Here is a 13451-nt window from a genome sequence, read left to right as displayed (position 1 = left end):
TCACACGTGGTTCGCGGTAGGCGGCCAGATACCGCTGGGGAGATAGTGTGGAAGCGGATCTGCGTCAGCTGCAAGCCGATGTTTGGCAGGAAACGGCGCAGGATCGGGAAAAGTTGCGTTTTCTCGTTTCGGAGGCCAAGACCCTCTTTGAATCGCAGAGCCATATTAGTTAGTTTGTTGTACTTTGCCCATGCCGCTGCCAATTTTGCCCATGCCGCTGCCAACTTTGCCCATGCCGCTGCCAACTTTGCCCATGCCGCTGCCAACTTTGCCCAAACCCTTTGCTGCATGCCGTGGCATGGTAATTTTTTACACGTTTCTCGTGCCATTGTTCCCACTCTTCTTCCTCGCGTTATCCCGGCATTTTGCCATAGTTCATGGGAGCTTGGGGTCTGCTTGGCAACTAATACCAAGATTTGGCGTAGGCACTCGTTTTTACGAAAGCGACTGCCATCTGACCTTCCCAGAGGGTAAACTAGGCCTTATATTGGGATTAGTCCGGTGTCCTCACGATGTTTTCCTTCACCGAAATGCGACTGGTAAATATCAAATGATATTTCATAGTACCTACATAAGTTCCGAATAACTCATTGGTACGAGCCGGGTTCGAACCCGTGACCTCTGGATTGCATGTCGCACGCTGTTACCGCTAGGCCACCAGCGCTTTTTTATATATAAATTAAAATATATTTAACTCTACGTTGTTTCACAGATAACACAAAGAAGACGTATCCAGTTTAAGACTCAGAAGTCCACATTAACCTCTCGAAGACAGCAGGCGGTATGCGTCAGAAGGGCGTACAAGCGATATGGTTCCAAAAGTAGCCCTAATGTCATTCTCGACGGACTGAATATGACCGTGCCTAAGGGAGCCATGTAAGTATATATCTATTTATTTATTTATTTATTAGTACGCCATACCACAGAATAAATAATAGTACTAGGTACAGAAGAAGACTCACTCATTAACAAAACGCGTCTGTTACGATCAGGACATATATGGCCGCTAGGTGGCGACAGCGCCACGCGCGGCTTATGGCAAAGCCCAAAATTGGGGTCGAACGGAGTGAGCCACGCCTGGCCATACGCTTAAATAAATAAATCTATTTATTAATACGCCATACGCTTAAATAAATAAATTTATTTATTAAACTGTAGATTAACCCCCATTATTCATAAAACTTTACGGGCCTGATTTAGTTAAATCATGTTTCCCTTTCTTACATATACATAAGTCAAAATGACAGATAAAACCAAACGATTATTAGCTAATTGAGGTTTGTAGCGCGTTTATGAATAAGGGGGTTTATTTACCAGATAAGGGTTTAATATTTCCGACATGTGTTCTATTTTCGATGAAAAACTGACATTCGATTGTCATTTAGGGTTAAGTGAAATAAATAATACAAAGGCGTTCGAAACGTCGGGATGTATCTTAAAATCATTATTACGCGATTTAGTCCGTTTCCATAGTTTTATTTCTTGAGTAACTATAGTTCGTTTTTTTTTAGCATTAGAAAGAACTCCACAGAAGTAAGCGTACAGTTTTTATGAGGCTCTTTAATTGTTAATAATGATTGAATTATCTAATGTAGCACGGTCAATACATATAATTTACTTCGAATTATTACCGCTAAAATTGCCGGATTTGGAACCAGACGCTTACTTCTGCGAAGTTCTTTCTAATGCTAAAAAAACGAACTATAGGGTGACTGCTAAAAGTTATTGGCCACTACATAGTAATTGGCCACTTTAACAATAACCCTGCATAATATGTAAACGTGACCATTCACTTCACGAATTTAGTTTTAAATATCTGTTCTCTTATATCTGTGTATTGCACCAAGACTCCAAGGATTATTGCGATCTTTACGAAGAACGTGACTATGAAAATTAGGTCAATTTATACAGAGAATTCCATAAAATGAGAATGTGGGCAGTTTTTATTGTATAGGTAATTGAATCACATTCAATAATTAAATAAATTCCCGTTCATTGTTGTAAGTTATTGGTTTCCTGCTACCCAAAGGTTGCCTGGAAGAGATCGCTTTTGAACGATAAGACCGCCTGTTGTTACCTAATGTAATAACTGTTTTTTTTTCTGTATTGTTTTTCATAATGTGGTGCACAATAAAGAATATATTAAATATATAAATAGGTAAATGAATATTATAGGACGTTATTACATAAATTGACTAAGTGCCACATTAAGCTCAATAAGACTTGTGTTGTGGGTACTTAGACAACGATTATATATAATATGTAGGTATATACATATTTATAAATACTTAAATACATAGAAAATACCTATGACTCAGAAACAAATATCTGTGTTCATCACACAAATAAATGCCCTTACCGGGATTCGATCCCAGGACCATCGGCTTCACAGGCAGGGTCACTACCCACTAGGCCAGACCGGTCATTAAATAACTGTTTAATGTTGATAATTGTTTGTTTTGTATCCCAAAATATCCCATTCTGGACTTATTTTACGTCAAAACGACAGTTATATTCTGGATCATTACCTACAATAAATTATAAAAATAGTAGGTACCTAAGCATAATTTATCATCTAAATGTAGATGAAATTATATATTTTCCAGAATATTTCGCAAACGGCAAGGGCCCTCAATCAAATTAAAAGTCCGTTTAATTTTTACCAACCGGATATTTTAGATAATTCAGCCGGCAATTCAACCGGCTGGCGAAAAGGTCGTAACCGGTTATGAATTTAGTAAGAACAAAAACATTTGTAAAATTATTTCTTTCTCTACGGAATCATAATTTTCCCATTAATTTTGAGCTTGTGATCTATTGCGTTTGAGTCCAAAATATTGTTAAGAATTTTAAATGACTCCTTTTTCGTTAAATGATTTATGATAATCGCTGTTCGTTCTTTTACAGTATTTAGCCGGATTTTAAAGTAATATTTTTTATCAGCTCGTAGTTGCTAGGGTTTCGGATTTTTACTTATATTTCTTATAAATTATATAGTATCTTGAAATATTACACGCTGAGGGGAATTAAATCATTGAAATTAAAAAAAATATTTTAAGTACCTACATGATTTGCAAGGAAATTACCATGTAAACATCCATTACATTCCCTAAATATGATATCTACTTACTGTGGCGCAGCGACCCAAAGTGTATCTTGGCCTCCGACACCAAAGACCGCCCTCTGTGCAAAGCCGTTTCTGTCCAGTCGACGGCGCCGAGTTCGCTAAGGCCTTTCTGTATTTCGTCTCTCCAGCAGTGCATAGGGCGTCGAGATGGTCTTTGGCCACTTGGTACTCCAGAGTACGCCGTCTTATTTTGGCAAGCATCCTCTAGGGGGAGGGCCCTAAATATGATGAAAAACTTAAATGAACACCAACTACAACCAATCTTTTCCTTCCAGATACGGTCTCCTAGGCGCCTCAGGATGTGGGAAGACAACTCTCCTGTCTTGCATCGTTGGACGCCGTCGGCTGAACTCTGGAGAGATTTGGGTGCTCGGAGGCCGGCCTGGGAGCCGCGGGAGTGGGGTCCCGGGACCTAGGGTTGGGTACATGCCTCAGGTAAGACGATATCCAATAAATGCCAATGTTACCGAATTTGAATCGCGACGGCGCTTAGAGCTGGATGCCAAGCGCGATCAAGTAAAAGCCTGACCACCTGCGGCAATACATAATAATTACACAAATGGTGTGCTCACATGCCCACAATGTTCGCGAACCTTAAGTAGTAAGATAGGCTACGTCAGCCACTTGCGAGCACACCAGAGACAGCAACGGAGTTGATAGCAGTCGCCGTGGCCGAATCGGCCGAGGAGGTATTATTAAGACGATATTTATTTCAACGGAAATAATGCCCGATGGCACTCTATCAGTCAACCATTAGGATCAAAGACAAATACGCATAAATATGGCCGTTCCCTTTCCACTTAAATTGAGTAATTTAATCGCTAGTTTCTAACAATAACTTCAGCGTCTATACTCGTAACTGTCTTAAGCCTTTCACGCCATCCTTATTGAAACTAATCACATTACTCATCGGTAACCTTTAATTACCCCCAATATCGGCTTTCAAAGCCTAAACGTCAAATACATACATCGCTGACCCAATATTATAGGGTTCTATGTTACATTTTCAAGATAGTCGAAATTCGACTTAATGTCTCTATGACAATGTTCAAATTTCAGTTCGATAAAAGTGAAACATAGAACCCTGTGATATTGGGCCAGCGATATGTTGGCTCGTGTACATAAGACTTTCTTATGTTTTGGGGATATGTGTAATAAATAACCATAGGCTGCCATCCGATATAACAGAGGAAGCAGCAAATTTAACAAAGCTGACATGATATAGGTACATTAGGTACCTGACCTATCCCCCATTATAGAGGAAATTGTACCTATTAAACTAAGAGATATGTAAGGTAGGTATGTTAAAATAAATTATTCAAAAAAGAGAAGAGAAGGGAAGAAAGTGTCGAAAGAAAATAAAATTATAGGAAGAGGCATAGTTAAAGCAGTATTAGGTACATATTGCCTTCCCTTATTGCTTGCCTTATTGTATTCTGTTTGTGCACAAACTTTTTAAGCATATGGCGCCATATCTTGGGGATTGACACTAACATTTTCAATTACTTTTACTACTCCTAACTTCTTCTTGGGAGGTCGCGGGTTCAAACCCCGGCTTGTACCAATGAGTGGCAGTCGCTTTCCTAAAAATTTGTTTTAGGGATTAGTTACCAAGCGGGCTTTGTGTCCTATGAGCCGTGGCAAAAAGCCGGGATAATGGATCCTCTACACGATAGGCCAACGCCGGACACTCCAAGGGACGCAGCCATGCGGTAGAATGAGATAGCAATATCACTTGCTCCCTCTAACGTATAAATGCGTCCCTTGGAGTGTCCGGTGTTGGTCCATCGTGTTGAGGAGCCATAACGCGAGGAAGATGACGATGACTCCAAACTTCTGAAAGACCAATTTGATAAAACGCTCGTTTCCATGCATTCGTTGCTAATAAACATTTTAATTTATTCATGAATACATAATGAAATCCCACAAAATCTGCAAAACTTACGTTTTGCTCTCCACATTTCCTCCACCTCCACATCTGCAAAACTTACGTTTTGCTCTCTTTAGATCTATAATTGAGTGGACACGGGTCACTGGCTTTTAACATTTTGCGTGTATTGGTCACTTTTAACCCTGTCACGGCGGCATTAGCAATTCAGTGGGAATCGATACCGAACGATCCATTAAAGCGGCCTGTTCACAGGCGACCCGAGGCGACAGTCGGCCGGAAGTTGCTGGCCATGACGTGTATACACGTCCCTTTACAATGTATTTCCGTCCATTTACAAATTTATATGCCTACGAGTATGTTAAATGTGGATTTTACTGAAGAATTGTGTCCAGATTGTATGGTATAGAACAGTGGTTCTTAACCTGGGGGTAATTACCCCCGTGGGGGTAAAACTAGTATTTTACGGGGGTAATAAGCTAACCTAATATAACAATACAACAAACGTACACGTTTTATTTTTTATTACCATTGGGAGGAGGGGTAAAATCAGGTTCCCTAGTTAGTCATAGGGGTGACCGGACTGAAAAGGTGAAGAACCACTGGTATAGAATGTACTAGTGTGTCATTGTCATATAAATTGTGTTGTTAGATTATTTAAAGTCGTGATTTGCGTTGCCTACTTGTCATTTTGTATGGGATTCTGAGTTTTCAAAACGTCCCGCCTGGCGCGCTCTTTAAAACATCCCATACAAAAGTAGACAACGCAAACGCACGTCACGCTATCGAATGAAATTTACACTAGGGGTTATGTACCTAGTCTGAGGGTCTACCGCGAACCGCGTTCGACGTGTTGCCTATGTCACACTTATGTACAAATTTACAAGTGCGAAAGAGAGGCCGTCGCATGTGGTTCGCGGTAGACCCTTAGAGGGCACTGTTACACTTACGTACGAATTTACAAGTGCAACAGGGAGCCAACACTTCGAACGTGGTTCGCGGTAGGCTCTCTGTCGGACCGTGAATAGTTCCCTAACTTTAAACCCAAACAACGGTGGCGAGCGAACGTAATTTATAGGGAAATGTTTAAATTACTGGCCAGTTTTACGGATTAGCTGTGGATTCACTTCGTGGTTGTTCAATGTTCACTTGTTTTATGGACGCGGTTTGAATTGGAAACAACGGGTATAAACGTTGCTGGAAAATATCGAGTTGATAAAGTTTGAGTGCGGCGTTTTTACAAGCTTTTATTTAGTTTCACCTGACCGTTGTCTGTCTGTCTGTCTGTCTGTCTGTCTGTCTGTCTGTCTGTCTGTCTGTCTCTCTGTCTGTCTGTCTGTCTGTCTGTCTGTAATCAAATCTTGCAAGTAAAATTTGATCCACTTCCCGATTTGCGATTGAGCTGAAATTTTGCATACATACGTAAGTCGGGTGACAATGCAATATTATGGTGTCATCGAGCTGATCTGATGATGGAGACCGGAGGTGGCCATAGGAACTCTGTGATAAAACAACGAAACCTAATTGTGTTTGGGGTTTTTAGAATAGTCTCGATGAGTATTAGTTGCCTGTGGAAAAAAAAGTACAGTCGGCGATAAAAGCTTGTACCAAAAATGAAATTTTTGCCAAAAACTTATTGTATTTTATAAAGTTTCTAATCGACGCATGAACTATTGAACGTAGCAAGTGGATATCCGTGGTTTTCGTGCTTAGTTGGCTACCCCTATGAAACACAAACCCCTACCCCTGCAAACACTACCATAATATTTTTCAAACTCGAAGGGTAGGACACCTGTCATCTCCATTTAATTTATAACCTATAATGCCAAATCTCGCAAAATTGTTTTGAAATGACAGCTGTCATCCTACCCTTCGAGTCTCAAAAATATTATAGTATTTAGGTACCGTCGCCATCAATTATATTGGAGCGGCCAAGGCGGTCACAAATATCTGAGCAAGCCTCTATTGTCAGGGCGTTAGAGTGCGTGTTCAGATATTGTGAACACCTTGGCCGCTCCGATATATCTGATGGCGACTGTACACCGAAAGTAATAAATCATTGTATGAATAATCGATTCCCGAACTAAATAAAACAGTAATGTACATAATAAATGAGTTTAGGTAAAGGAAAAACAATTTACGCGCCCTCTAAAATAAATCTTACCTTCGTATTATCTTGACAAGCCAAAATAGGTAACTGTAGGTTTTATATTAGCTAATAAATAAATACGCGTTCGAAACTTCGGCGGTAAGGAAATTAAATTTGTGGTAAATTGCGTGATTTTGAATAAATTAAGGTGCTTCCACACCACAGTTTATGGAGTAACACTGCAACACATAGTCTAATAAAACAAGGTTTTCTCTTCCCAGAGTGACACAAGCCTACGTCACAATAACATGGCCGCTATATATGTATAGCGCTGTCGCATATTATCATATAGCGCTGTCGCATGATGACGTAGGCTTGTGTCAGTCACGTGACCCCGAAAAGACGGGAAGAGAGTACCAGGCGGAGTATATTATTATACCATGACTGTAACATTAGGTACCTACACTGGCGTTCAAAAGTGCACGGACATGTTTCCACCGTTCTAGGATGATTCTCACCCTATATATAATCGTCCTTTCAATGCAAGAATGTTAGCTTAGAATTACGCTACGTCTTACGTAGGCGAACAACGCGCGAACGCGGCGCGGCGCGGCGAAAGCGGCCGCCGCCGCGCCGCGCCGCGCCGCCTGACATTCGCGTGCAAATCGCGCCGCACCGCGTTCGCAACGAGATCGCTTACGTAGGACACTTCTATGGGCATCAAAGGATTGATTTCGCCGCGCCGCGCCGCGCCGCATTCGCGCGTTGTTCGCCTACGTAAGACGTAGCGTAAGAATATGTTTGAATTCGACGTATTAGTTAGACGTACTGTATAATTGTAGTAAAGTAATTATACCCGTTGTAATTAATATAACATGAATTCTAAGGATTCTAAAGCATCCATAAATAATTACCGTTGATATTATGTACATTATAGGTATAATCTATATATCATATCGGGTGAGCACAGCGTCTCTGCATAGTTAATATTCGCAATAATTATGTACCAATTCCAATAACATTTATGTATATTACAGCTTACTACAGCTTAGCTACTATGTATGTATGTATCAGTGGCGGCACGTCAAACATATCCATAGGCAAGCCGAGGCGCTAATTTGGCTTACATATTTCCTTTACAAATCTGCTCAAACGTCCAAAACAGGCAAGCCGGTGGGAATCGGCTTTTATGGACGCGCCGCCATGGTATGTATTTTATTTGTTTTGGGCGTTATTGTTGTCTATTTTCGGTACATTAACGAATACCGCTTAAAAAGCTGTAATTGGTGCGTAATAAAAATGCATTTATATACTTACTTAAGACCACCGGTGGACGGGCAGCAGCGTCCCTCAAATTCGGTGTACTCGACTGCGATCGCCAACCCGCCTGCCAAGCGTGCTGGCGATTATGGCATTCACCCCCATAAGGGGGAGGCCTATGTTCAGCAGTGGACGTCTTATGGCTGAGATGATGATGATGATGATACTTACTTAAGCTGTTATTGAGTCAACGGAATCACACACGTAGGTAAACCAAAGTTCAGAATTACGAAATTCATAATTAATACCAAAATATTACTTTGCTAATCCGCGAATTACAAAAGCAAAGCCAATTAGTCTATTCGTGGATTAGCAAAGTAATATTTTGGTATTAATTAATATGGATTTCCGCACAGTAACGCCTGACTGCCGTATTCGAACTTCAAGATATTCACAAGAGACGACACGTACTAGATCCATTCTAGACACGTTATAGTTTAGATATCAACTAGTTCTCTTTTTCAGCGCAATTCGGGCAACCAATGTCACTTTTACGTTAGATAGAGTAAGATCTCTAAGTCATATCCTGTGGAAATCGTTCAAGAGTATCTCCAGAATCGCGCAAATGTCAAACTTGACAGGTTAGATCTTAAACATATCGTTATCGTGTCTTGGTGATGTCTAAAAGATATCTAATAGATGTCTATTTCAAAATCCGAATCGGGCCCTGATTCTTTTTCTTCATTATTTAAAATTTAGAATTATCTTGACAGTTTCATGTCCGTGTATGTATGTGGCCCCTCTACGATTTAATACCTACTCCATAATTAGCAAGTGGTAGGGTTCATAAAGGCCATTTTTGGAATTTTTGTTATGCCATACTTTAGCTTACCCTATTGTTAATGTTACTACATAATTATTAGGATTGACCTTTACACTAAATTAATCGCTGTCAATATTGAGAAACTCCTCAATTTTGAGTAGGTAGGTGTTACTTTCTGGTTAAAAATCATTTATTTACATACAGTATATACATATACACACAGTGGTACTACTAAATGAAATGTTCATAAATGACTTAGGTAAAAAAATACAAAAAAGATTATTAAATAATTACAATATAAGAATGTTTAATTCATAAAGTGAAGGTCGATCTTCAAAATATGGCATAAGTAAAACGGCGCGATTCGAACTTTTAAGATATCGCGCCGTTAGACATTCATTAGATATGAAATAGTAATGTGACGTTCCACGGCAAAAGGTACCTTATGGCGGCTGGCGCTTACGCTTATTATTAACGCCGCTCCAATATTCAGTCGGGGCAATGGTACCTTTTGCCGTGGAACGTCACATATCTTTACTATTTCTTATCTAGTGCATCTCTAATTCATTTCCCGAATCGCGCCGAAAGTGATTCTTCTGTTATAGATAATCTGTGGAGCTATTTCCTCAGTAATAATAGATTTGGATGCAGAGGCACGCCGCATTGCACTTGCATGCAATAATAGCTTTGGGTGCGGGTCATTGTTGTAGTATTAAATTAATTAATTCATATGTTATGAGTAACCTACCTACGAATTAGTAAGGCAGATAACCTTGAAATTTGTATAGTTAGCAAAACATTACATGTTGCCGTAAGTAGGTAATTGGTAAAAACCTGGTAAAAACTTTCAACCCTACTTTTTAGGGTTCCGTACCCAAAGGGTAAAAACGGGATCCTATTACTAAGACTTCGCTGTCCGTCTGTCTGTCCGTCTGTTAGTCACCAGGCTGTATCTCATGAACCGTGATAGCTAGGCAGTTGAAATTATCACAGATGATGTATTTCTGTTGCCGCTATAACAATAAATAGGTAGGTACTAAAGAGTAAAACAGGATAAATTAAATATTTAAGTGGGGCTCCCATACAACAAACATGATTGTTTTTGCCGTTTTTTGCGTGATGGTACGGAACCCTTCGTGCGCGAGTCCTACTAGCACATGGCCGGTTTTTTTGACTTGTCATTGACAGAGCGTCCATCTTCAACTAAACGTTAATTGTAAACCTTATTTAATTGTAAATTTCGTAAAAGACTGAACGTGATAAAAGTACAGTTTTTTAAGGATCCGAATTGCACATGTGACTTTTGTGACACCCTGAGTCTACAGGCTACAGTAACTGCTTACTATTAAGGGCTGATTTAGACGGCGCGCGAACTCGCATGCGATTTTAGTTACATTGCGTACTGTTGGTTACGTCCAATTCAACCGACCGATCAAAACCCGCAATGTAATGAAACTCGCATGCGAGTTCTCGCATCGTCTAATAGTTATTTGTACAACAAGAGATCAAAGTTTGATATTTCTTCGAGTGCTTATTTTGAGTCCCGTGCAAGCGAAAGATTCTATAATAGATTCACGAGCGTAGCGAGTGAATCTAATTTAAAATCTTGAGCGTAGTAAGGGATTCAAAAGCGCACGAGATGTAAATAACTTTGATCTCGTGTAGTACACAAAAATTTTCACCCTAAGCAGTGAGAGGGACAGAGATAATATAACCCAAGTATATTGAACTTTTATTAGACCCCGTATGTTGAAATGACATTTGACTATAAAAGTCACTTGAATGACATTTTGTCTCACTCAGTGAGCAAAATGCGATTTTGCTCACTCATACTGTCTTACTAAGTGAGCAAAATGCGATTTTGCTCACTCATACTGTCTTACTAAGTGAGCAAAATGCGATTTTGCTCACTGTTTTTAACCCTTATCTTGGCATCGTAACACCTGTGATACATGGAACATAAAAAAATCTAGCAGGTTCACTTTATTACTTAACAAAATAATTCTGCTATAGATATGTCGATCTACCCTCCTTTATTATAGCAAAAAATAATACACACAAGTGTCATTGTAAATTAATTAATAATTATCAACATGACGCCACGGAAACAACAGATCTTGTTTCGTGCTGTAAGTTTTGCACTTATTTCTTAGATTAGTATATATTTTTGCATAATCGACATTTTAATACACTTACTATCTGTTAGTGTATTAGGATTCACATAGTGGTCCCATTAAAAAACATTTAACACATAAAATATTTACATAAAACTATTACGTGTCATATTTGATACATTGCCAAGAACTCATAAAAGTACAGATGTATTATATTTAATACATTGCCAAGTTGTCGTCAAAATAGCTGTAGATGATTTAGTTTATTTTTAATTGTTTTATATTTGTGAGAGGTTGAAATATATGTTTTCAATACGTCATATTAGTCATCATAGTAATTAGTTAGTGAACTTTGTTTTTTTTTTAAGTAATGGATGTTATTTTACAGTATATTAGGACACCGTAGCATTTTTGCTACGCCGTAGCACGTAGCACGGAAAAATATATGAATTGCAAAAAATGGCCCCAAAGTAAAAAAACAATATTTTTTTTACTTTCACTTTATTTGTTTACTTTTCATATTTTACTCAACTTTTTGCTGACGATTTTTTTGCAACTTTACGGGATCAAATTTTCCGCCCATGTGATCAGGTATTCGTAGATATAATTCATTTTTACAGGTGCAATAGTCATCTGATGCTTTAGATTGCGTTTAATTAGCAATAAATGTTAATTTCTGTTGCATTACATGTTTTATTTTTACTATAATCCACATTTTTCTTTTAAAAAGTAGGTAACTATTTTGTCGAGGGATTGGCATTGTATCAAATATGATACATATGATTTTCCGAAACTGGAAAATCCTGGATTTTTTTCCTTATTTTTTAATAGTCTAGTATGCTCAAAAGGTGACGAAAAACTAAAAAAATATTTATATTTAAGATATTTTGAGTCTTGCCAAGATAAGGGTTAAGAAGCAAAGTACCCTCGTTCGAGCTGCTGAGGTGAAAATAATATTATTGTCTTATTGCATTGTAGTAATTTAATTACATACTATAAGTTATTAAGTTAATAACTAGAGACTGATGACCCCACAGTCAAACTCATTGACGAGTTATGCGAGGCTATGACTATTTTAAAGAATAAGTCTGTATTTTATTAAATTCATAAATAATAATCCCTTGCTTTTAGATTAAAGTGTCTCAAAGGGCCTCTGCGCTGTTGAAGAAGAAGAAGAAGAAGAAGAAATACATTTATTTTAACGTCACAACATAGTACATGAAAAAAAAAAGAAAAGTATGCAGACATAAAACAGATTAGGACGCTAAAATAGGATCCCCACTCAGCATGATGCCGCGGCAGACCGTGGCGCTGGTTTTCTGTGGGGACCTGACTTAATCTAAAATTGAATGGCGACACGTATTACGCCAACGACACACAAATAAATTATTTACATTGATTAAAAAAAAAAAAAACATGAACATTATTGTTGGCTTCGGCCCCACGTACGCCTCCCAAAGGCCCGGGACCCCATGGTCCCGAGATACGGAAAAGACATACAAATAATAAAATAAATGAGTCCTAAATGACAGTCAGTATAATTATTAATTAAAATTAACAGGCTACTATTCTTATTTTCAAATGTTTTTATTGTTCTCAGGAAGTGGCGCTGTTTGGCGAGTTCTCTATTAGAGAGACCATGATCTACTTCGGCTGGATAGCTGGGATGACGACGAGCGAAGTCGATGAGAGGGTTGACTTCCTACTGACCCTGCTACAGCTGCCTCATCCCACCAAGTCAGTATATCGGAACGGACTCACGCAAAATGACGGAGTGCAACCGTCGCGAGCACTGAAGAAGGACCCCAGATGGGCGCGAAACATGTCACCTATAGCGACATATAATTCACGCGAGTGTAACCGTTGTGTATCTAAATATTGTAACCTAAGATGATGTTTCGTATTTGTTGACCGTATATTTTAAGTAGGTAGTAAACGATTTAGTCTGAAGTAGGTAGTCATTGAATTACTGCTGTAAGTATAGTTACTCATACATTTTTCTACGTAACATACCTACATTCTGTTTTGTAGGGTTTTTGCCTCATAAATAAGTTCTAGTTTTTCTGCTGTTCAGCGATTTTGTGAGGTACTTTCACTTATGGACCCGTTCATAGTCGCAATAAGCGCAATTATAAGTAATACCTCATTTT

At 38.8% G+C, this 13451-nt stretch overlaps 1 protein-coding gene across 1 annotated transcript in view; it reads left to right on the top strand.

The window, feature by feature from the left end:
- The window catches only part of LOC134675262 (ABC transporter G family member 20), a 121463-nt gene that overhangs the window by 68966 nt on the left and 39046 nt on the right, over positions 1–13451 (top strand). The window contains exons 4-6 of the mRNA XM_063533482.1: positions 713–876; positions 3403–3562; positions 12902–13038. Of these exons, the coding sequence (XP_063389552.1) occupies positions 713–876; positions 3403–3562; positions 12902–13038 (461 nt within the window). The remainder of the gene's footprint in view (positions 1–712; positions 877–3402; positions 3563–12901; positions 13039–13451) is intronic.

The sequence above is a fragment of the Cydia fagiglandana genome, chromosome 21, assembly GCF_963556715.1.
Source record: "Cydia fagiglandana chromosome 21, ilCydFagi1.1, whole genome shotgun sequence".
NCBI classification, from domain to species: Eukaryota; Metazoa; Arthropoda; class Insecta; order Lepidoptera; family Tortricidae; genus Cydia; species Cydia fagiglandana.
Note: the sequence above shows the minus strand (reverse complement) of the source record. Positions and strands in the feature narration are given on the sequence as shown.